The sequence below is a fragment of the Pempheris klunzingeri genome, chromosome 4, assembly GCF_042242105.1.
Source record: "Pempheris klunzingeri isolate RE-2024b chromosome 4, fPemKlu1.hap1, whole genome shotgun sequence".
Classification (NCBI taxonomy): Eukaryota; Metazoa; Chordata; class Actinopteri; order Acropomatiformes; family Pempheridae; genus Pempheris; species Pempheris klunzingeri.
Window position 1 is genome coordinate 28823025 of NC_092015.1, and position 21442 is coordinate 28844466.

Sequence of the window (21442 nt, forward strand, 5' to 3'; positions counted from 1 at the left end):
AGAGAACAAATGAACATTGTGTGTTTTCACTGTTTTAACTACTGTGTGTGTGCAGCACTGTAACCTTCCACTGGAGGAGTGAGTGTCTCTATTATTCCCTCTTTATGTTCTGCTTCTCTGCAGTACATAACATTAAATACAAATGTGGGCACTATTGTTATTGTTAGTAGAATTAGAATTATTCTTTGAAGAAGGAATCTGTTCACAGGCTGTTTCCTCGTTTCATTTGGTCTGGAGGAACCTCCATCGGGTCAGAAACAGACGACACGACCGGCTGATGTCTGTGTGATGCTGAGAGAAACAAACCTCCACATTCCTGCTTCTTCTCGTGGTCACGCAGACAAACTGTGACATCAGTGCATCAGTGATAAAATAAGAAGTGGACAGCAGGAGAATCTGTGTTGATTGTTCATCATTTCAGTGAAGGAAAATGTGTAGAAAATGAATCACAGCGTGAAGAAGAACATTTTTAGAAAGTGTGCTAAATCAAAAGATTAGGTGATAATATACAGACAAATGTTTTATTCTGGAGCAACACTAGAAAAACACATGTGGAAAACTGTAAGTAGACTGTGAGTTTGTCATGTTCATAGTGATATTTCCCACCGGTGATGAAGAGAGCAGGACTGCACTCTGGTGACACTGTTTAACCTCATCTGTCTCGTATCTCAGGGACATGTGATACAGAACAGACGCACAGAAAATAAAAGTTAGATCGAAAGATTATCCTATTTCATATCTTTAAATTAAAATACATGAATACAAAACAGAGTTTAAAGAGTGTTCAGATGCGTTCTTAATGTGGAAATCACTGCATCAGGCAGGTTTCCCTCTCCGGACAGGCTTCACGCAGGCTGGCTGCAGCGTCTCTAGTTATAAAAGCCTCTCCAGTACCAGCAGGTGCAGTTGAGGCCGGCAGCTATGAGCAGGATGACCAGCAGGGTGACGAACAGGCCCAGCCCAATGATGGTGGCGATGACGGCCCACACCAACGTCCTCTTGGACATGTCGATCAGGGGGGAGGTGAGGGCCATCCGCGCCCTGCGCGCCCGCCGGCGGTCCTGAGGGGGGTACCGGGATAGGTTGACACTCTCCATGGCCAGAGAACGGACCAGGCAGGCTCTCTGGTGGCTCAGCTGGTCAAAGGTGTGTTTGCCGTGGTAGCGGCCCATACCACTCTGACCTGGAGGGGTCACAAACAAGTCTGCAGTCATGTGTCATTAAATGAAAAACTATGATTTAACGGTGTGAAGACGAATCGTTAACTGCTGGTTCTCTGGTGTCGGCCTGGTGTGTCGGGGCCTTTAAGCAGCTCCAGGTTCCTCTGGACTGCTAACACACAATGTTAGACAGGAACTTCAGCCCTGCACCGCCTGTGCATCAGACTGTTTGTATTTTTAGATGAAACATGAAACACGTTCATGTGAGCAGTGGGTCACATGACCTTCTTACTGCTGTGCAGCGTGTTTCGGTGTTTTCCTGCACCCTAAAAATCCATTGATGCAGCTTCAATGAATTTCGAGTTGAATTGAGTTTCCATCTTCCACTGTTGTAAATGTAAATACTCTGACATGGTTGCAAGATTACTTAACACAGTCTGTGAGTCTGACATCATGGCATTTTACCGTCTCTTCCCAACAAAAATCATTATTTTCTTTCACTACTTTCCTCTCCTTCGTCCAAACACTCCATGAGTCAGTCTGGAGACACAGTGGAAACAGCTCCTCTTGTCTACTAATTCAAAATGTGTTCAAATCTGGTGGACGGACTTTGTTCATAGAGAGCTAGAGGGGGAACATTGGCCCAACAAGAGAAGTTTGCCCCGAAGCCTGACGTGCACCAGAGTAACCATTCCCTCCTGTGCTTTGAGTCAGTCTTACCAACGCCCCCAAACGGGAGAGAGCTGAGTGTGTAGTGCATCATAACATCATTGACCGCCACTCCTCCGCTTGTGGTCTCCTCAATCATCTTCTTTGTCGCCTTAGAGAGGAAACGAGAACAATGAGACCGAGCTTCCAACACCGAAAACACCCCCTCCTGCTGCTGCCGTGTTCTCTCACCGCCTTATCGGAGCAGAAGATGTAGAGGGCCAGAGGCTTCTCTCTCTCGTTGATGAAGCGGATGGCGTCGTCCATGTCACTCACAGTCACTATGGGCAGCAGGGGGCCGAAGATCTCCTCCTGCATCAGCCTGGAGTGGGGGGGCACGTCCTTCAGCACTGTCGGGGCTGCACGCACAGCATCAGTGTTCATTCAACACAAATATAGGCTTCTACACAACGCTCTGACTGATTCACTGCCTCACTGTGTCTTCCTACCGATGTAGCGCTGCGAGGCGTCACTCTGCCCCCCCACCACCGGAGTGTAGCCCTCCATCAGACTCATGACTCTGCTGAAATGGCGCTGGTTGATGATTCGGCCGTAGTCTGGTGAGCATTTGGGATCAGCGCCGTAGAATTCCTGGGATGGGATCAGAAGTTGTGGGTGAAAGTGAGCAGGTTTACATGAACGTGGTGAACACAGATGAACGGACGGTACCAGCAGAGTCTGTCGGACGCGCTCCACCACTCGGCCCTGGATGCAGGGCTCACACAGGATGTAGTCTGGAGCGATGCACGTCTGACCGCAGTTCAAAAACTTCCCCCACGTGATGCGACTGCACACAGACCAAATATTTCAGTGTCACATTCACGTACGTTTCTGCGTGTGTAGATGTGCAAAAGAGGAAAACCAAATTGCCAAATGAATCCAGCCAAAGATGAAGGGTCGAGCCAGCAGTTTGTCTGTTCTGTCTACTTAAACCACAAAAACAAATATATTTGCATTGTTTCAACCCTTTTCCAAACCACCATGTAAGTGCTCATTCATTTCCTACCTTGCAGGCAGCCGCTGGCTTCCATCTGCTTTACTGCATTTAAAAAAACAACACTGCAGAGACTTTAAAAGCTGCTTGAGACACAGTAACCAATCACAGCGCTTCTCAGACCTGAGCTTGTTTCGTCTAGTGACACAGGAGCGACAGCAGGCCGTCCTGTTCCCTGAGCTGTCTGTCCCTTTCCTCTCCCCTCTGTGGCTCCGCTCAGGTCTTCGACACCTCATTAGTCCTGGATGAGGTGCGTCTGATGCTCCAGAGGGAAGCCTCAGGTTATGGACTGATGGTCTTGCTGCCTTTAGGTCTTTGTCTTTTGACTGTTATTTAATTAATTCTGTGGCTTAGGTCTTTTTTTTTAAACGATGGTGTTTGAGTGGAATTATGGGTCAGTGCTGGAGTATTGTTCACCTCACAGGGCCGACCAATGATAAGACGTAACGGTGCCCAAACCCAAGCTCCCCCAGTCTGCATGTGGAAGTGTCCGTGGGTGAGGCACTGAACCCCAAACAGCTCATGAAGGCTGTGCCGGTGTGTGTGGGTGAGCATTAGATTAGATCCTGGTGAGCAGCCAGGAAGACAATTATGTGACTTTGCTTGTGTTTTGTATAAAATAAGGTTTGTATTAAACAGCTTCCTTCTCATATTAGATGTAGGAGATAAAGCAAAAGTCTGACAACAATAACGGCAACAAATTCTTCACTGTGACAAATCCTACTGTGGGTGGAGCTCTACATCCGGCCACATGCTTGTTGGGCAGTTAGCCCAACGGCATTCGTCAAGGTTTTGCACAAAAACTTATAGCATCTGCAGCAAAACACCTTAGTTCATCATACTGAATAAATAAATGCATGAGTTCTGTGTCCTTGCTATGTGTTAAATGGAAAGACATGCATAAAATAAGTGAACACGGGAACTCTCCCTCTGCCTCTTTCCTCTGGTTTGTCTGGTCTGTACTTTAGCCACGTGTTTTTATGATGTCTGTCACAGAAAATCTGTGATAAATCTTTTCTGCCAACAGCAATAACTCACCTCTGGCTGCCAGAGAGCTCTCAGCACCCTCTGCCGTTTAACATGAACATGTCACGACTGGACTTTAAAACTTGCACTTTGGTTTTACTCTGCACATCACGTCTGGTTTGTACTGTTTATAGTGTATTTATTTTTTTAACCGCAACATTTTGTACATTTTTATTTCTATTTTGCTTATTTATTTGTTTGTATTCATGGTGGTGGTCACTTTTACTTCTTTACTATTGTAACACCAGAATTTCCCCCCGGAGATCAATAAATCTAAAATCTAAAGGGGAAAAACCCTCCGGCAGGTTTCACATCTGTGTGTGTGTGTGTGTGTGTGTGTGTGACTGCACAGATGTGTGACGGGCTGCTCTGGTGACTGGTGTGTTACCGGCAGGCGATCCTGAGGTCACAGTTCTTGTCGATGTAGCAGGGGCTCTTCCCTCCCAGCTCCAGGGTCACTGGGGTGAGGTGGCGGGCAGCAGCCTCCATCACCACTTTGCCCACAGTGCTGCTCCCTGTGTAGAAGACGTGGTCGAACCTGTGTCTCAGCAGCTCCTGGGTCTCTGACACTCCACCTGTCACCACTGGGTACAGGTCCTGGAAACAACCAGCAAATAGTGTCACCACAGGGGAACCAATGAAAGCACAGAGCGTGACAGTGACAGAGTGAGGGAGCCCCCACGCCCCACTCAGCCGTGGGGTCACACGTGTGTGTACTGTGTTGGTACAAGACTTTGACGTCACAGCAGCTCTGTACATTATTCCATCAACAATAGCAGCCGGTGTTCAGACCTTGTCCAGATAGCGGGGCAGCAGCGCCCGGAGGAGGAGGGACGAGTACTCGCTGAGCTCGGACGGCTTCACCACAGCTGCGTTGCCTGCAGAGAGAGAGAGAGAGAGAGAGCACGGGTTTCTGTGAATGGGATGAGGTCACTGAGCGACGCAGAGTAGATGTGTAGGAGGCTGAGAACGCAGAGCTGACGGTGCTGTCAAGCTCACGCCGACACGTTCCTCTCTCAGTTTCTCACCCAGCAAGTTCAATCTACAGCAGCAATCAGCTGCTTATTTACAGACGCAGTGGTGTTCACTCAGAGCTGTGTTTGTGTCCAGTGCAATGGTCATCCTCTTTTGGCTCTGTTTTGGTCTCCACCACCTCCTGACCAGTGACCTTCTGGTCGTGCACAGTGGCTTCATCTGAGCTGTTTTAGCTCAAAACAGCTGCCTGCTTGGTCCTGCACTTCACTGACGCTCCAAGGTGCTACACAAAGTAAAATATTCAGCCACACTGACATTAAGACTGTATACTTCCATCAAATAAAGGTACCGTAAATGTCTTTTTGAGCTTTGTCTGCACACCTCTGACATATCACAACTAGTCACAATTACACCTTTATCATCATCTTTATCAGGGCATGGACTTTGGAGACTTCCCATAATCCTCAGCGTAGCTCCACCCAGCTTCACCCTGAGCAGAGGTCTGATCAGCAATGACTGAACACACACTGTGGATGTGCAGCTTCCACTCCAGTATAAACAGGATAAATGTGCACACTGCTGAAGTGGGTCAGCTACATGGAGGGACGGAGTCACACAGTTCCCTACCGGCAGCGATGGCTCCAACCAGGGGCAGGAGGGTGAGGGCCCAGGGGTAGTTCCAGGCCCCGATGATGAGCACCACCCCCAGGGGCTCCGGCTGGATGTACACCTCATCTGAGATGGTGAGGAGGTTCTTCTCTACCGGCCGAGGAGCCGCCCACTCTGCCAGCTTCTGTATGGCCAGCTTGATCTCATTCTCAATGCCAATCAGCTCCAAGAGCGGTGTGTCGTACTGGCTCTGCAGGAAACCCAGCACACTCAATCACATGGTGTGTGTGCATGCATATGTGTGTGTGTGTGTGTGTGTGTGTGTCCGCTCACCCTGTTGATGTCCTGTTTGAGAGCAGTGGAGATCTCTGTCTCCTTCTCAGTGATCATCCTCTGCAGGGCGTGAAGCTGCTGCAGTCTGAACTCCACAGGCCGAGTCTGTCCGCTGAGGAAGGCCTCCCTGGCCCGCTGCACCGCCTGCCTCTCCATACACACTGCTGGGGCTCAGCAATCCGCCTCTGGAGCTGCACACACACACACACACACATGAGAGACAGCAGGCTCGTCTGTGTGGATGTACAGTAACAGTGACCAGTGTCCACAAGCTATGAAACACCAGGATATAAAACTGGTGTAACATCTGTTCTCTGTGCACAGTAACTATCAAAACAACTGAAAAACATGGACGTGGTCAAACTTAACTCTGCTCAGTGAAAGGAATCACCTTCACACAGGAACATACAAGGACAGGTACAAAGTATACAGTGTTTCCTGTGTAACCCAGGTTTGGACCCTCTTCTGCCAAATCACTTTATCTTTATTACACTTTTTAACACCAAAACACAGAAAAGCTCCTTTTGATTGAATCCAACTAAAACCTACTGGATCCACAGTCCTTCGTGATCTTTATCCAAAGCTCAAATCCAGATCCTCAACACTTGAAGTCTCCTCGAAATAAAATACAGATGTGACTGTGATTCTCAGTAGCTATGTTTTATATATTCATATTTTCTTTACAGCAGCGGGACTCTGCTCCTGGTTATCACTGGTCTAAATGAATCAGAATCAGGATTCCTTTAATAATCCCCAGGGGGAAATTACTTTTTGTTACACACAGCTCCAAAAGAATAAGAATAAACTTCAAACACAAAAGTAATAATAATAATAATAATAATAATAATAATAGCACTACTAATAATAATAATAACATATAACAGCATGTACACTCAGAGTGAGGAGCTGTATTATATAATAAGAACACCTGCAGGCTGCATGATGATATTAGCTGATTTCATAATTACAGCCTCCTGCATGTCCTGATTGTTTTCATTGAAGCCCAGAACATCACAACAGCCTGGATGTTCTCCGTTTGAAGAGTAGAAGAATCAGAAGCAGACTCACCTCAGGTCAAACGCGCATCCAGAGGATCCTCTGTCGAAGAAACCAGCAGGGATCAGTCCGGGATCTGATCTGATCTGATCTGAAAGCGGTTCAGATGTCTGCGCCGCGCTGCCTCAGCCTCTGACTGGGTGTCATTGTGTTCAGCTCACAGGCTGCTCCGGGATCAGTTTACCAGGGGGGGGGGGCGGATCACTGAGGCTTCATCCAAACACCCCTGATAACATCAGACCCCCCCACCACACAGCACACACACTCATTCACAGCAGGTCGCTCTAATGAAATAATTACACCTCACCTGCTTGTGTTCCTCTGGGTGCACACACACACACACACACACACACACACACACACACACACACACACGTACCGTAAATATTTATTTCTCTGCAACACGTGACCTCTGACATCACCAGCACCTTTCCTCCTGTTTCATTCTTCTCTATCCTTAGGATGTACAGACATTTATGCCTTTCATTGCTGTCACACCTCATTACTTAGTGTTGTTTCTATATTTACTTGGTCAATATATTGATCTTTATAGATCTATTGATTTTAATTCTTCATACACATCTTAGTGTACCAGCTCCCAGCCAAAGGGCTTCACAGGAGTGTCCTGATACAACCAGAGTGACCATAAACACGCCGAATCCTTTTACAGCCTTTAGTCGAGCTCTCTTTCTGCTCTGTCTTCGTGGAGGTCAGTGTATCTCAATAACATCATATCAGTCATAGCAGTCATGTCATAAATTGCAGCAACCTTGGGATCTTGTTAATAATATGCCACTGTTGGGATCTATGAATCTGTTTGGTGCAGAGAGAGAAACAATTTCAAAAACAGAGAATTATACTCAACTTCTTGGTCAAAATTTAATTCCAGACAGTGAAATGTTAAAATCAGACGTGATACTCTGTGAGGGGTTGGTGTGGTGAAATCAATCACTGCATCTCTGTTCACCAGCAGTGACCGACTGTTTCATCACTCTAAAAGCTTTAAATCTGTTTCCTAGGTTACATAAAACTATCACAGATTTCTATAAAACTCATGAAAAACAAGAAACTAAATAAATAGCAGCTTAAGGTGTAACAGAGAGGGAAGAGGGCACAAATCAGTCAAATATGAGAACCACTGTGGACCACTATGTTCACTGCAGATGTTCACAGGGCACGAGTCCACCTGAGTCCACCTGAGTCCACCTGAGTCCACCTGAGTCCACCTGCACTCAGACCGCCACGCTCTGCTCATCTCAGGAACCTCTGCAACACACACACACACACACACACACACACACACACTCAGAGTGAGGATCCACAGATGACAGATAGCTGAACTGCACAACACATGTGGATGTCAGCAGAGGTGCTGGGGTGGATCAACACAAAAGGGGCCATTTAGCAGAGGAGAGCAAAGCATGCTGGGTAATTAAAGGGAGGGCAGATGAGGGGGCGTTATGTGGTTAGATTTCCTGGACAACAGCGCACATTGTCGGCCAGAGACAAAGCCATTGTTGTGTGAGGGTACAGGCCTGTGGGACTGTGGGTATGTGGGGGGAGGAGCACTCATATCTGCGTATCTTGGGAAACTGTATTTGTCCTTATTTAAAATGCTGTAAACACTCAGCACACACACACACACACACACACACACACACACACACACACACGCGTCTCTGTTCAGAAGCTGAACACTGACTCCAGGGTTACATAAATGAACACGTCCCCACCTGCCGGTCTCATGCCAGCGCTGACTAATACTGGACAGACTTTCAACCTCTGTGGGACAGCAGAGTGTCAAATATTAACAGAGAAGCAGCACGCAGAGACCGTGTTGTTCTGGACGTGGGCCACATCAGAAGTCTGGGTCTAAAGAATGTGGTTTAAGGTCGTCTGCAGCTACACAACCAATCCAAACACAGCATCAGACATAAGACAGGATTTAATGACCTGACAGGAGGACAGGAAGTGAAGTTTATGAAGGCCTCGTGTCAAATCCCCTCATTATCAAATGATGTGTGGATCTCAGAAACTGGAAATAGTGTGGGGGTGTCCAGTGATGAGACCCTTCTGGGCAGAGTCTCATTCACTGCTAAAAGTCTATCTGACTCCAGTCTGCCCCCACAGTTCTCCACTGTGTTCTTGTTGGTTTGTTTGGTTTGTTGAGTTCTGTTTGTATAAAAGCTCTGATATGGAGCTGACCCCCCCACAGATCAGGAGAGGATCACACAGTAAATGATATGCATGTGATGGAAAACACCACTGTTTGACTGCGTCTCCAGATAAATGTTGTTTTATTCTAGCAAACTGACGTTGATTTCTATTTTATTTTCTCTCAAATATACTTTTTATTGCTAAAATGTATATAGTTCTTAAACTCTTAAACTTTAAGACTCTAAAAGCAGAAATAAAATTGCTTTTATGGTAAAACTGCTGTTTAAAAACAAAAAGAATTCAAACATGAGCCCGTTGAGGTGGAAGGGGCTGAGCTCACATGCAGATGCTGTATATTTGATGTGCTCTGTCACTGACGATGATTAGGCTCCACATAAGGAATTCACTTCAGCTTCTAATGTCAAACAGGGTGTGATTACTCACTTTATCACACCCTGAGAGTGAGCTGTGGAGCAAAACACAGTTTCTGACTCAAACGAATAAAAGTAGTTTCCTCGTTGCTGCACAGGACACGACCCCCCCCTCCACTTATTCATTTACTGCACTTCCCCAAACTCACACACTAGAAGAAATAGATTTCATGGAGAGTCTAATTTACTTACTATTAGTTTACTTCAATGTTTTTCTCCAGGTTTCCTGCTACAAAATGTTTGTTTTGACCCTGTGGACCGACGGGACTCTGAGGGCCTTTGTCTGATCTGTGATACATGTGTTTTTGTGGTCTTGTTGTTAAGAGCTGACCTATAGTTTGGACTGGATTATGTTCTCGATACTGGTCTCAGTGGCCTTAACATTTTCTCCATTATAAAACCTGTAGACCCACAGGTACTACCGCCTCAGTAATGTGTGTGTGTGTGTCCACTTCCCATAAACTCTCCCTACACATGGTTAATAAATGAGGATCCTGGTCTCGACTCAGAACGAGCTGCAACCAGGATTGGAAATTAAATCCTGGATACAAAAGTGTACCAACTCAGGACCACTGCAGCTAATCCCTCCTGAATCAGAAGTCTGGTCACGGTCTACATTTTTCTTTTTGTCAACAAATGACAGTGAATGTATCCTACCAACAAATACTGAGTGTGACCAAAGCCTGGTGTGACTTCTCTGTGCCACAGAGCTCCAGTGGTCCAGAAACTACTCAAACACATCATTTTAAAGGTGCACTCTGTAGAATGCAGTGGCATCTAGTGCTGAGGCTGCAGACTGCAACCAGCTGAGCCCCCCCCCGCCTCTCCAAGTGTGTAGGAGAAACTACGGTGGCCCGCAGGGATTCAGGCTCCTTTTGCTTTTGTTGCACTGAATGATAAGTCTGATCCTCCATTTGTCAAAACTTGGGTTCTCAAACTTCTCACAACACAACATGGTCTCCCTGTTCTGGTGTGTTCACCAAACTCAAGCTGCTGCTTCAACCTACAAATATGACAAGGTCCTGTTTGTCCATTCTGGGCTACTGTAGACACACAGAGGAGTACTCCATGGAAGAGGACCTGCTCCCTTTTTAAAGGATCAGTCCAAGCACACAAGAACACACTATTGTGTTCCATTTCTGCCAATAGATGCTACTAAGTCCTACAGACTGCTCCTTTAAAACTTGGCTGGAAATAGCTCCAACAGATGCAGTGTTACGTCTGTTTGTTGATTCCTGAGACTTTTACAGAGATCATTAGCCCTGTTGTATATTTCAGCTCTTTTACCTGCACCACAAATGCTGCCAGGCCGGCCAACATGGCCAGCAGTGCCAAGCGCCGCAGCCTGGACACGTTCACCTGCTTGAGCAGAAACAGTCGCGCCCAGCCCAGCTTTTTGGAGGTGTGGGGGGGGTAGCGCATGCTGTTGACTTGCTCCATGTTGAGCTGCTTGATCAGACAGCTGCGCAGGTGGCTGAGCTGGTCGAAGCTGTGCCGGCCGTGGTAGCAGCCCATCCCACTGTTACCTGAGGGAGAGGAGAGAGGATAAGGCAGCTATAGGTGTGTGTCAGCGTTGGGTTAGGGTTAGGGCCTCCACATAGAAATAGCTGCACATGAATTCAGCTGCTCCACACTCACCAACGCCCCCAAAGGGCAGAGCGCTGACAGTAAAGTGTACCAGGCAGTCGTTGGCTAGCACAGCTCCACTGGACGTCTCAGCGATCACCCTTTTGATCAGCTGTTTATCGGACAGGTAGAGTCAGGCCATGTCAATAAAACTGAGCATTGTGGGTACAATCTTATCGCAGTATTTTCAAATCACTGACACAGGAATAACTGCTGGTGACGTGTTCACCTTGTTGTCATTGGAGAAGATGTACACAACCAGAGGCTTTTCTCTCTCGTTAACAAACTGGATGGCTTCGTCTACGCCGCTCACTGTGATGATGGGCAGCAGCGGCCCAAAGATCTCCTCCTTCATCACCTTGGACTCACCCGTCACATCCTTCAGCACGGTGGGGGCTGGAGGAAGAAGAGCGCAGGCCAAGATGAGCTGATTTTGTTTTGCACACAGTGAAAACAGGCCACAGGGAGGGTGATGTTATATGGTTGTTGTGTATTCTAGAAATGTAAAGGATACAACTATGAATGTGTGTGGTGGTGAAACACACTGAGCACACATACAGATAGTGAAGAGGCTGATTATATTGCAGGGGTGGTGTTTGAAGTCTCTATGGACACGCTGATGCCTTGTTATGAATCCACGCTGATGACCCACCTAATGATGGTTTTCAGGTGGAGCGTTCCTTCAGGCAGTGTGAGTGCCTGCAGTCCTGTTTTCCTAAGGACATTTCTGAAAGTTGACCTGTAGTCCTGTTGTTCAGTCACTGTCTGTGGTCTCCTGCTCCTTTGTCACGTCCTGCCTTTGTGATTGTTTGCACCTGTTCCTTGTTAACCTCACCTGTCTCCACTGTCCCCATCAGTCAGCCTTCACTTACACCCGCTCAAATCCTCAGTTCCTTCTCAGTTTGGCGTTCTACGGTCTATTATTTCTGTATAGCACACCGCTGACGATAAAATCATTTTTAAATCAATATCTTATGTCAATTGAATCGTTGTCGTTGTTCATTGTCATTTAAAGCCATGTAATAAGTGTGATCCAAGTCCTGCAGCAACAACAGATACAAGTGCTTCTTAGTGAAAAGGTGCTGTAAACCACTGTGTACCTATGTAGCACTGGGACTCATCGCTGTCTCCGCCTAAAGCAACTGTGCTTCCCTCCATGAGACCCATGACCCTCTTAAAGTGCCGCTGGTTGATGATGCGCCCGTAGTCCTCAAAGTCTTTTGGGTTATCTGTGTAAAACTCCTGCAGTGTGTGAAATAAAAGATCAGATTACTTATAATCTCACTAAAGAAGACCGTGTACACATCATCAGAGGGAAAGAAACGTTTCTCTCCTAACGCTTGTTCTTCCTTCATGCTGCGGTTGACAATAGTGCCACTGTTGCTAAATATGCAAATACACCTTTTCAACTCAACACACTGGTGTCTTGTTTAAGTGAGCAGTAACACTGTGCACTGCAGAGGAAGTTGTGGCATTAGGAGAGAGACAACTGACAAACATTACATGCAAAGCCTGTTTCTCGCTGCTCTCAAACAACACGTGACGTTCTCTGATGAAGATTAGTCTTCAATGATCTGTCAAACTCTCATCTTAACAACAACCAACCTTGATGTTCTTCTTGATCTCCTCTACGACTTGGCTCTGGATGGAGGGTTCACACAGGATGTAGTCTGGAGCGATGCACGTCTGGCCACAGTTGACAAACTTCCCCCACGTGATGCGACTGGATTGGATGAAAAAATAAAGTCCCCATTTTTCCCAAGCACTCTGACTGGGTTGGATTTAAGAGCAACTGTGTGTGTGTGTGTGTGTTTAGTGGTTATTTGAAGCTTCACTGGAGTTTAACGGCACTATTTCTGTGTCACAGTTTACAGTTCGGACTGACCGACATGCGACAGAGATGTCACATCTCTTGTCGATGTAGCAGGGGCTCTTCCCTCCCAGCTCCAGGGTCACCGGGGTGAGGTGGCGAGCTGCAGCCTCCATCACCAGTTTACCCACTGCGCTGCTTCCTGTGTAGAAGATGTGGTCAAATCTCTGTTTCAGCAGCTCCTGGGTCTCTGCCACTCCACCTGTCACCACTGGGTACAGGTCCTGTGGAAATCAGTGAAGTCAGCCGTTAAAACACCCAGTGCATTCACACTGAACGTAGGTAAAGGTAAGAACAAAGTAGGAGGCTCACTTTGTCTAGATACTGAGGGAGAAGCTCCTCCATGACCTTGGCAGAGTGAGAGCTGACCTCCGACGGCTTTATCACTGCTGCATTACCTGGAAGAGGAGAGACAGGCACACAACGGCAGGATGACAACAATCCTGATCCACTGATGTAGTGAAAAGGAAAAATGACTTCACTCTGAAGCTGCTATATATCAGTCTGTGGTGTTCACTCCACCTTAGTCCGTCTGTTATACAGATACTGTATGTCTAGATCAAACTTGTCTGACTGAGCCAGTGGCCAGTTGTCATCCTGACTGTCCATTTGGTCTGTTCTGTACACGTTCTGACCACCTGCCCAATCACAGGGAGGGATCCCACCTCTGCTGTACCTCCTCCTCCATTAAAGGGTTTTTTAGGGGGGTAGTTTTTCTTTATCTGAATTGAAGCTGTAGTGTAGAGGCTGCAGTACACTGGGCAGATTGTAAAGCTCCTTGAGGCAAATGTGTGATATGTAATAATAGGCTATATATATATATGTCTGTATCTGTCTGTCTGTCCGCACCTTAAAAACTGACATCCATAGAAAAAGTTAGATCTCGTATAGGACTGGAGCATCTGCACATTAATTCCATGCCCCTTAGGTTATGATCCATTAACCTTTGGCCCCCTCTTCGCCTCCATGGTGACTGTGGGGGAGGCCGGGGCTGGTTGGAACACTTTTCACTCTCTGTCGTATTTCTCTGCATCATTTATGTTTGAATATTCTGACCAGCAGCAAGTGACAGGTCACATCGGTCTCGATGATGGAGAGGCACATCCCTACTCTGTAGCTACACCGGAGGCTCTGCCCCTTTAACAACACCAGTATGTACAAACACATCTGGGCGTCTCTGGGTGTGTTTGGTACCGGCAGCGATGGCTCCAACCAGCGGCTGGAGGGTGACAGCCCAGGGGTAGTTCCAGGCCCCGATGATGAGCATCACTCCCAGAGGCTCCGGCTGCACGTAAACTTCGTCCATTATGGTGAGGAGGTTCTTCTCTACCGGCCGAGGAGCCGCCCACTCTGACAGCTTCTCTATGGCCAGCTTGATCTCTCCCTCCAGTCCCAGCGTCTCAAACAGCTCCGTTCCATGTTCACTCTGAGGGCAGACGGAGGAGAAAACAATCCAGTGCTCATCCACACTTTGTTCATTTGTGTTTATACTGATCCGTCCAGCCTCCAAGTCTAATCATCGCCTGCCTTTGGAAGTGAGGGAACAGATTCTGCACAGAAAAGAGTCCTACATTCTGATGATTAACTTATTTTGATGATTACAGTGATGGTTTTAACGGTAAGTAGCATTATGATTAAGCTCCATTACTGCTCCATCACTCCACCATGTTCCTGCTCTACGCTCTACAGATTAGCATTTTAATCATACTTTGTCTTAAAACGTGTAAAATACTCCACAGTTTTTGGTGTGGGAATGTTTGAACATGTTGTTCAGGTATGTGACTGAACTAGTTGGAAAAATCGTTTGTGAGCGGTGATTCTTTTTCTAACCTACATTGCCCGCCTGCCACTTTGCTGTAATGAGCTGGAAACTGTGCCAGCAGACCCTCACCTGCAGATGGTTGTGTGCATATTATTCATTATTCATTATTATTAAGTGTGCATTGCTGCTCTTAAAAGGCAAAGAGAAACTTTACAGGATTTCGTAACAAAAGTGTTGATCAAGCAACAGAAGCAAACCAGATGAGCAACTACAAAAACTTCAGACCAGCACATTCAGATATTTTGCTGTGTTTCCCTGGCTGTCAACTTTCAGCTTGTTTTCTAATCCAGTTGTTATTTGTCTAAAGAGCTTAACATTAACCTGCGCTGCCCCAGTTAGACTGGGAACAATCTAGGGCTGTGAATGCTGGGACAAAGGTGGAAAATGCATTCAGCTATACAGCATACAGCTGTCAGTCCCCAGACCCCCCAGGGGATGTCTGCACGTCCCCGACCACCTCCCCAGTCCAACAGGAGGCCTGTGCAGTTTAGGCTGAGCCACCTTGCCGAGGTCCCTTTTGACAGCGTCCGCGATGTCCCTGCGTCTGTCTGAGATGAAGCGGAGCAGGCTGCTCAGCTGGTGGACCCTGTACTCCAGAGGCTTGGTCTTCCCAGTCTGGAAGGACTTCCTCGCCCGCTGGACAACCAGCTGCTGTCGGGACATCTGAAACAGAGAGTGGACATGCAGAATAAGAGCGAGGGCCAAATGTGGCCCCCTTATAGTAAGTAAAGGTTAGTTAACCAATGAGTACAGCATCTAACCTGCTGTATCTAACCTGATGTCTGCATGGCTAACACCACATTCATAAGCAGTGGCACTAAACTCATATTCTCAGATACATCCCCAGTACTGACAGTACTGTGTTTGGGAGACACTGTAACGTTAAGTAACGGTGAGGTTATGTTACATAATGACTGTGTCCTGCCTTTAGACCTGTTACCAGACCTAGTATCTACTAACAACACCTTAATACCGGAGTCAGGCTGTTTTATGGTCTCTGCACGAACACTTCCTCTCCCATCCTAGAAGTTGGGCTTAGCTTGGATGCTAACAGCTGTGAAACCACTCTGGACAAATAGCTAACGCTAGCTACAGCAAGTACACCGACAAATATATGCTTGTAATAGCGATATAAACTTAAAAATCAGCTACAACAAAAGATAGTTTTACCTCTCAGAGCCCGCTCCTAGCTGCCTTAGTAAGAACTCCTACAGCTCTTGTAATAATTATAACGCTTGCAGCTCCCTAGTTATTATAAAGTTGTAACGTTGTGGGGTTAGCTAACAGCCAGACGCCGTCAGTTGGTCTGTAGGTGTGTCAATCAAGTAAGTAACCAATCAGGTGTCAGATACGACCCGCTGGCCCCTCCCCCCGCAGCAGCAACAACAATGACGTAGCCGCAGGCTGCAGATGGAGGAGCAGCGGTCTGCAGGTCCAGTCTGCACCGACACGGCTGGACCACTTCCAGCGGGCTCCGGGTCCCCACACAGTGGCTAGTACATGTAGTTAAACTATGCTCCACTGTCCTCCATGATGCCTTCACACACAGCGACCTTCGCCGCCTCGAGGGCTGTTTATTAAACCACAGATTCTACTTCCGCCGTAAGACAGCGGTTCTAAAAGTTTACAGCTGGAGTCAGACAGTGAACACTGCTGCTGATGTGAGCCAGAGTCCAGTGAGGAGGAGGAGGAGGAGGAGGAGGAGGAGGAGGAGGAGGAGGAGGAGGACGGAACAGCTGAGAGTCACCCACTACAGGCCGGTGAGGAAGGTGGCGCTGTGCATTCTGGGTGTTGTAGGTTTTCTACCTTTTGAGCAAAAGGAAATACCACTGAAACATTTGTTCTCCTGTAAACATGAGTTCACTTTTAGCCCAATTTATTGTGTAACTTTTAGGTAATTCTACTGACTGATGAGGAATATCCTCTTCAGGATCTGTGCAGCATCAGTGTTTATTCTAACACATTGATGGTCCTGATACACCTGCTGGATGTGAGGATGAGCTCTCAGACCAATCCAAAAGATCTCATGCTCTATCATGCTCTAGGATATTTTAATCTCCAGTCTCCTGGTCTTATTTCTGACCAGTGCAAAGAAAATATCCCATGTCCCTGTTTCAATTCAGGTCTTTAAAAGCCATTTTCTCAATGGGTTTCTCTCACTGTGAGCAGGAAATCTTCACTTCAGCAGCTCTTACCGACACCAAACTCTCCAGTTTTCTTCCTCTCTATATTCACGAGGTTTTTACTGAGGGCTTTGTTTCAGAAATCATTCACCTGTAGTGCCCTTAAATGAGAAAGGGGACAGACAGTCTCCCTGTCTCACACCCCGACAGAGACTAGATGTCTCTGATGAGGTTTAGTTTGTGAAGTGGTTAATCATTTCAATGCAGTCTTCAAAGATCTCCCCAAATCCAAGCCTAATGTCTAATGTCATAACAGCCGCCTGAGTGTTTTCACCTGAGGAAGAGCACAACATATTCAACACGTTGAGAAAGGAAAGCCTGCTGGGGATAAAGCCAGCTTCATCTGGGTGGTTGCTTGTGTTGCTGGCGGACAGTACTTAATATTTTGTGGTCAAAACTGGGGAAAGAAACCGGCCTGTATTTAGCAGGATCCACTGGATATTTTCCCTTTTTCAACAACAGTCATATTCTGGCCTCGTAAAGCCAAGAACTCATCTCCAAACTCCAAACTCATCTGGTCCAGGTCATTCACCTGTTTACCTTAATTCACTTCTACTAACTGAGCCACCTCAGTGGATATGCAGTGCTGTAAAACACTGTGGTAAAGACACTGTCACTGTGTCTTTTGTATCAGGTACATTCATTCCTTCAGAGAAATATACACAGTGTTGTGTATAATGGAGGAACGGATGCAGACTCAGATCAGCTTTGGAAGCCTGGAGAACAGATATGAAGGAGCATACGTGTACATGACGCAGGTAGATGTCACACGGCCCAGACAGAGCCAACTAGACAGTTCTTACACTGCAAATATTTAGTGAGAACTTGTTTAATGAGGGTCGGATTAAACCACATGCTCCAGATAAGGCCCAGCAATAACCCGTTTATGGGAGTGAGTCATATGTAATCATTCAGTCCAGATCTTTTCATCTTAACTCTCCACATCTGAGAAGCTACTCTGAACCAAGCTTGAAAAAATAAAACTCAGCGAGACCCTTTTGTTTGTCCTCTTTTTAATAACAAAGACTGTATTCATGTTCCATAAAGAACAAAGACAGACACCCCTTGGTGAGAGACACAAGTAGAACATTAACATTTCTCTTTGAAAATCGATGCTTGGAAAGTGTTGCATTTTTTGGGGCGGTGACTGACGGTGGGGTTCTTCAAAATGCATTCAGATCAAGCTGGAGAAACAACAGGGTACATACATTCAAGATTCTAGAGGTTTCTACGGGGTAAAATGCAGACTTGGTACCCATGCTTTGTCCAAAACGGTCCACCTTCAGTCACAGTCAGCGGACAACACGGTACAGAGCGAAGACTCAGAGGGGGGGGGGGGTCTCCGTCAGCTTTGCTTGTCCCTCCTCACTGTGCGCAGTAAAAAGGCTTCATGTGGTTCAGAGTGCTCGTGACGAGGATGAGGGGAACTGAAACCCGGATATGTGTCGGAGAAAGAACAGTACATCAGAGGAACAGGCCCCCAGACCGCTGGGCGCCTGCGAGCGCATTTATACACACTTTTTACACAGAGGAAGAATTTATTCACACCTGTACAGAGGAGTAGACCCACATCTGCTTTCACAAGAAGAAGGCACCTCCTTTTCCATCATGAACTGTGTACTACTGGCCTTAATGCACACCTGGCGACAGCACACGTGTCTGTGCGTGTATATTCACACACTTACAGTACATACACTGTGGGGAGCACAGCAGACGACTGGAGGGGGGGCAGAGGGACTGAGGGGGTGCTCGGCAGTGCAGATTGTGACATATCAGGTGTCATGAAATTCTTCAGAAACGTCACGCTCGTTTCAGAGAACTTCACAAGACCCACTGAACAAATGTGTGTGTGTGTGTGTGTTGATCTCAACAATGAACAGTCCTGGTAGAAAGAGTTTTCTGGAAAGTTCTGGAGCTGCCATGAGTTGTATTTTATTCTTTGGCACACCCCTGTTGTGCCAAAATAGGTTTCCTTATCAAACCCTTGGCAGACATGAAGAAAACATATCAAATTCAATTATGTACATATAAAGATTTGTGCTCTTTGACTGACAGGCAGGCCCAAAACTCAAACTGTGACGCACACACACACACAAACACACACACACACACACACACACCACAGATTGTTGTTCATCAAAACTCAAACTGTGACACACACACACGCACACACACACACACACACACGTCCCAAAAAGAGGGGAAAGGAATCATCACATGCACCACATACAAATATAGTTGCAAACGTCAAGTTTTGTTAAAAAATGAGCTACAGATAAACAGACAGAACATAAAAGGTTGTAGTATCTTAGTAAAAGGAAACTTATCATCAAGGTAACTTGTCAAGTAACGTGACCATTCAGTTTCACTATTCACTCCTTCAGGGTTTGAAGTGGACGTCTGATTGGTTGTTCAGCGCTGCAGGCAGGGTGGGGTGGGTGGGAGGGGGTCCGAGTCTACAGACCAGGTGAGACGGAGCCACTGTCGCCCCAAATCCACCCTAACCTCCTCCTCCTCACTGTCAGCTACACAATCACCAAGTCACCGCGAGTCCGTTTCGTTCCTGTAAGACTGAGTGACGAGGAAACGGTGCTGAGCTGACGTCAGCCAATCACAGCTCTGCGTTCTCATCAGGTTTATCAAACTGCAGGCATCTCCAGCGGTCATGTTGGCTGTAAAGGGCTGCACTCTACTTGTAGCCCATCTTTTCATATACCACACACACACAACTACAGTATCTGTAATTAAAGGGTTATTCCACTGATTTAGCATTACGCTGTTATAAAGTCTGGTAAATGCCTGCCACACGCTTTCTTTAAAATCACGTCATCTGGGTTCAGATGTCACAGGAGACATTTAAAATTCAAGTGACAAGTGAGCTGATTGTGTGTGTGTGTGTAAAACCAGTGGTGTAAGCCTTTAAATATACAAATTTAAACAAGGTCACAAGAGAAAAAGAGGCTCTGTCAGGTTGGTCTTCAACAGTAGACCCTGTAGCCAACTCATCTTCCCTGGTTGCTCTGCCTTATGGGAAATGTAGGCATCGTATAGACTTGTGGAGTGACCAGAAGCCTCCCCCACACAGATACATGTCTCCTCCCCTCAATCCACGATAAAGTGCTTGAGCTAACAACACAAGAAAAAGAAAAACAAAGCAGTCACAGATCTGCGCGTTCCTTTGCTCACGCGGCCGTCTAAGTTCTGTAACAGGAGCTTGGTGTGTGTGAGCTGGCTCTGTTACTGCGATCGGCCGCCAGTCTTTTGCTCATTTCCTCCATTTCCTTCCAATACTTGAGGTTTTCAAGATGGGCAGGAGGCCCAAACACCCATATTCTTCTGAACCAATAAATAAGAACAATAACAACTTAAACACAGAGTAAATAACCACTGATATCACATAGTAAGCAGGACTCTAAAAAGTTCCATGGGGAAGTCTCTTGAAGCCCACAACACCGTCTCATAGTCCTGTCCATCCTTTTTTTCTTCTTCTGGTAGAAAACAAAACGATATCCTGAAAGATGGACAATAGTTTGTTTTTGTATATGTTGATCAGATGGTTTTCCACCATTATAGGGTAAGAAAAAAATGCATTGGGTCCACATCTGGTTTCAGTCTTTTGTTTCTGGACTCCGTTGTCATCTTTGGTTGTAGGTTTGTGCATCAGTCGCTTGTCACAGTTCGGTCCGTGATGCAGCCGGTAAAACTGACGATGATAAATACAGACGAAACCTATCCAATGAAAAGTGCTTGAACTGCTACAGGAGAGAACAGCTGCTTCGTGAGGATGGTAGGCAACAGTCTTAAGACATGGTCCCTCTGGGTGTGTGTGTGTGTGTGTGTGTGTGTGTGTGTGTGAGAGCTGCTACTCGTACAGTGTAACAGTGCAGTAGCAGAGAGCTGAGATCCTGCGGTCCACGCTGGCCTTGTCTGCAGGGAAAATACACAGAATAACAACATGTTAATAGAAGTAAAACAGTGACTAGACATGCAGGAACATCTTTTCCTAAATCTCTTTGTTTACCGACGGCAGATTGGACCTGATGAACGGCAGCTGTTCACGCTGTTTATCACCATAAACACCCCCACACTGCCATAAATGGTACCCTGTTGTGCTCCATTTATGGACAAATTTTAAAGTCGACCTCCGCACAGCAGAGCAACGAGTCCCGCTGTTAGAAACCAGCAGACGAAAATGTGACACATTTAGCTGTGTCAGCACAGAGCAGCGAGAGTGGACGCTTTGACATGAGCTAAGATGGCTAAAAACATCTGGCTTGAGTCCATGACTTAAACAGGAGGTGGTAAAGTTGGGACAAACGAGGTGACGTTACACTGATGTTACACGGTCACACACAGCGGCCGGACCCAGAGTGGATACGCTTTCTTAGAAACCGCAAAGCTGTGCAGAAAAATGGGGCTTGCATCAGTGTTTTTCCCGAATTAACAACTCAGACCATCCGCACACAACTCGTATGACAGTGCGCTGAATTTG

General features: G+C 46.7%; 3 protein-coding genes across 5 annotated transcripts in view; all 3 read right to left on the reverse strand.

The window, feature by feature from the left end:
* Nucleotides 1-541: 541 nt before the first annotated feature.
* Nucleotides 542-6990, reverse strand: LOC139199687 (aldehyde dehydrogenase, dimeric NADP-preferring-like). The gene is made up of 10 exons (XM_070828786.1): nt 6874-6990; nt 5806-5996; nt 5491-5722; nt 4681-4766; nt 4277-4485; nt 2538-2655; nt 2318-2459; nt 2061-2227; nt 1881-1980; nt 542-1183 (listed from the first exon to the last, which is right to left on the reverse strand). The coding sequence occupies exons 2-10, from the start codon at nt 5959-5961 to the stop codon at nt 870-872; spliced, it is 1524 nt and encodes a 507-aa protein (XP_070684887.1). The 5' UTR covers nt 5962-5996; nt 6874-6990; the 3' UTR covers nt 542-869.
* A 731-nt stretch (nt 6991-7721) lies between these two features.
* On the reverse strand, nt 7722-16033 carry LOC139199695 (aldehyde dehydrogenase family 3 member A2-like). The gene is made up of 11 exons (XM_070828796.1): nt 15938-16033; nt 15269-15430; nt 14140-14371; nt 13258-13343; nt 12961-13169; nt 12681-12798; nt 12176-12317; nt 11305-11471; nt 11088-11187; nt 10737-10975; nt 7722-8127 (listed from the first exon to the last, which is right to left on the reverse strand). The coding sequence occupies exons 2-11, from the start codon at nt 15428-15430 to the stop codon at nt 8113-8115; spliced, it is 1470 nt and encodes a 489-aa protein (XP_070684897.1). The 5' UTR covers nt 15938-16033; the 3' UTR covers nt 7722-8112.
* Nucleotides 16034-18857: 2824 nt separating this feature from the next.
* Nucleotides 18858-21442, reverse strand: part of ulk2 (unc-51 like autophagy activating kinase 2) — a 34382-nt gene continuing 31797 nt past the window's right edge. The window contains exons 27-28 of one of the 3 annotated variants that reach the window (XM_070828708.1): nt 19108-20877; nt 18858-19023 (exon numbers count right to left, since the gene is read on the reverse strand). In XM_070828708.1, coding sequence (XP_070684809.1) covers nt 20813-20877 — 65 coding nt within the window. In that variant the 3' untranslated portion in view covers nt 18858-19023; nt 19108-20812. Of the gene's footprint in view, nt 19024-19093; nt 20878-21442 lie in introns of all 3 variants that reach the window. The other 2 variants (XM_070828706.1, XM_070828705.1) reach the window with 2 other exon arrangements.

Excerpts from the sequence above, each read along its gene's own strand:
- LOC139199687 (XM_070828786.1), bottom strand. The coding sequence starts at position 5,961 with ATGGAGAGGCAGGCGGTGCAGCGGGCCAGGGAGGCCTTCCTCAGCGGA. Across the intron at positions 2,656-4,276 it reads GACCTCAGGATCGCCTGCCG|TCGCATCACGTGGGGGAAGT; the intron begins GTAACACACCAG and ends GTCTGTGTGCAG. Across the intron at positions 2,460-2,537 it reads GCGTCCGACAGACTCTGCTG|GAATTCTACGGCGCTGATCC; the intron begins GTACCGTCCGTT and ends ATCCCATCCCAG.
- LOC139199695 (XM_070828796.1), bottom strand. The coding sequence starts at position 15,430 with ATGTCCCGACAGCAGCTGGTTGTCCAGCGGGCGAGGAAGTCCTTCCAG. Across the intron at positions 12,318-12,680 it reads AGATCAAGAAGAACATCAAG|GAGTTTTACACAGATAACCC; the intron begins GTTGGTTGTTGT and ends CACACACTGCAG. Across the intron at positions 11,188-11,304 it reads TCTTCTCCAATGACAACAAG|CTGATCAAAAGGGTGATCGC; the intron begins GTGAACACGTCA and ends TCCGATAAACAG.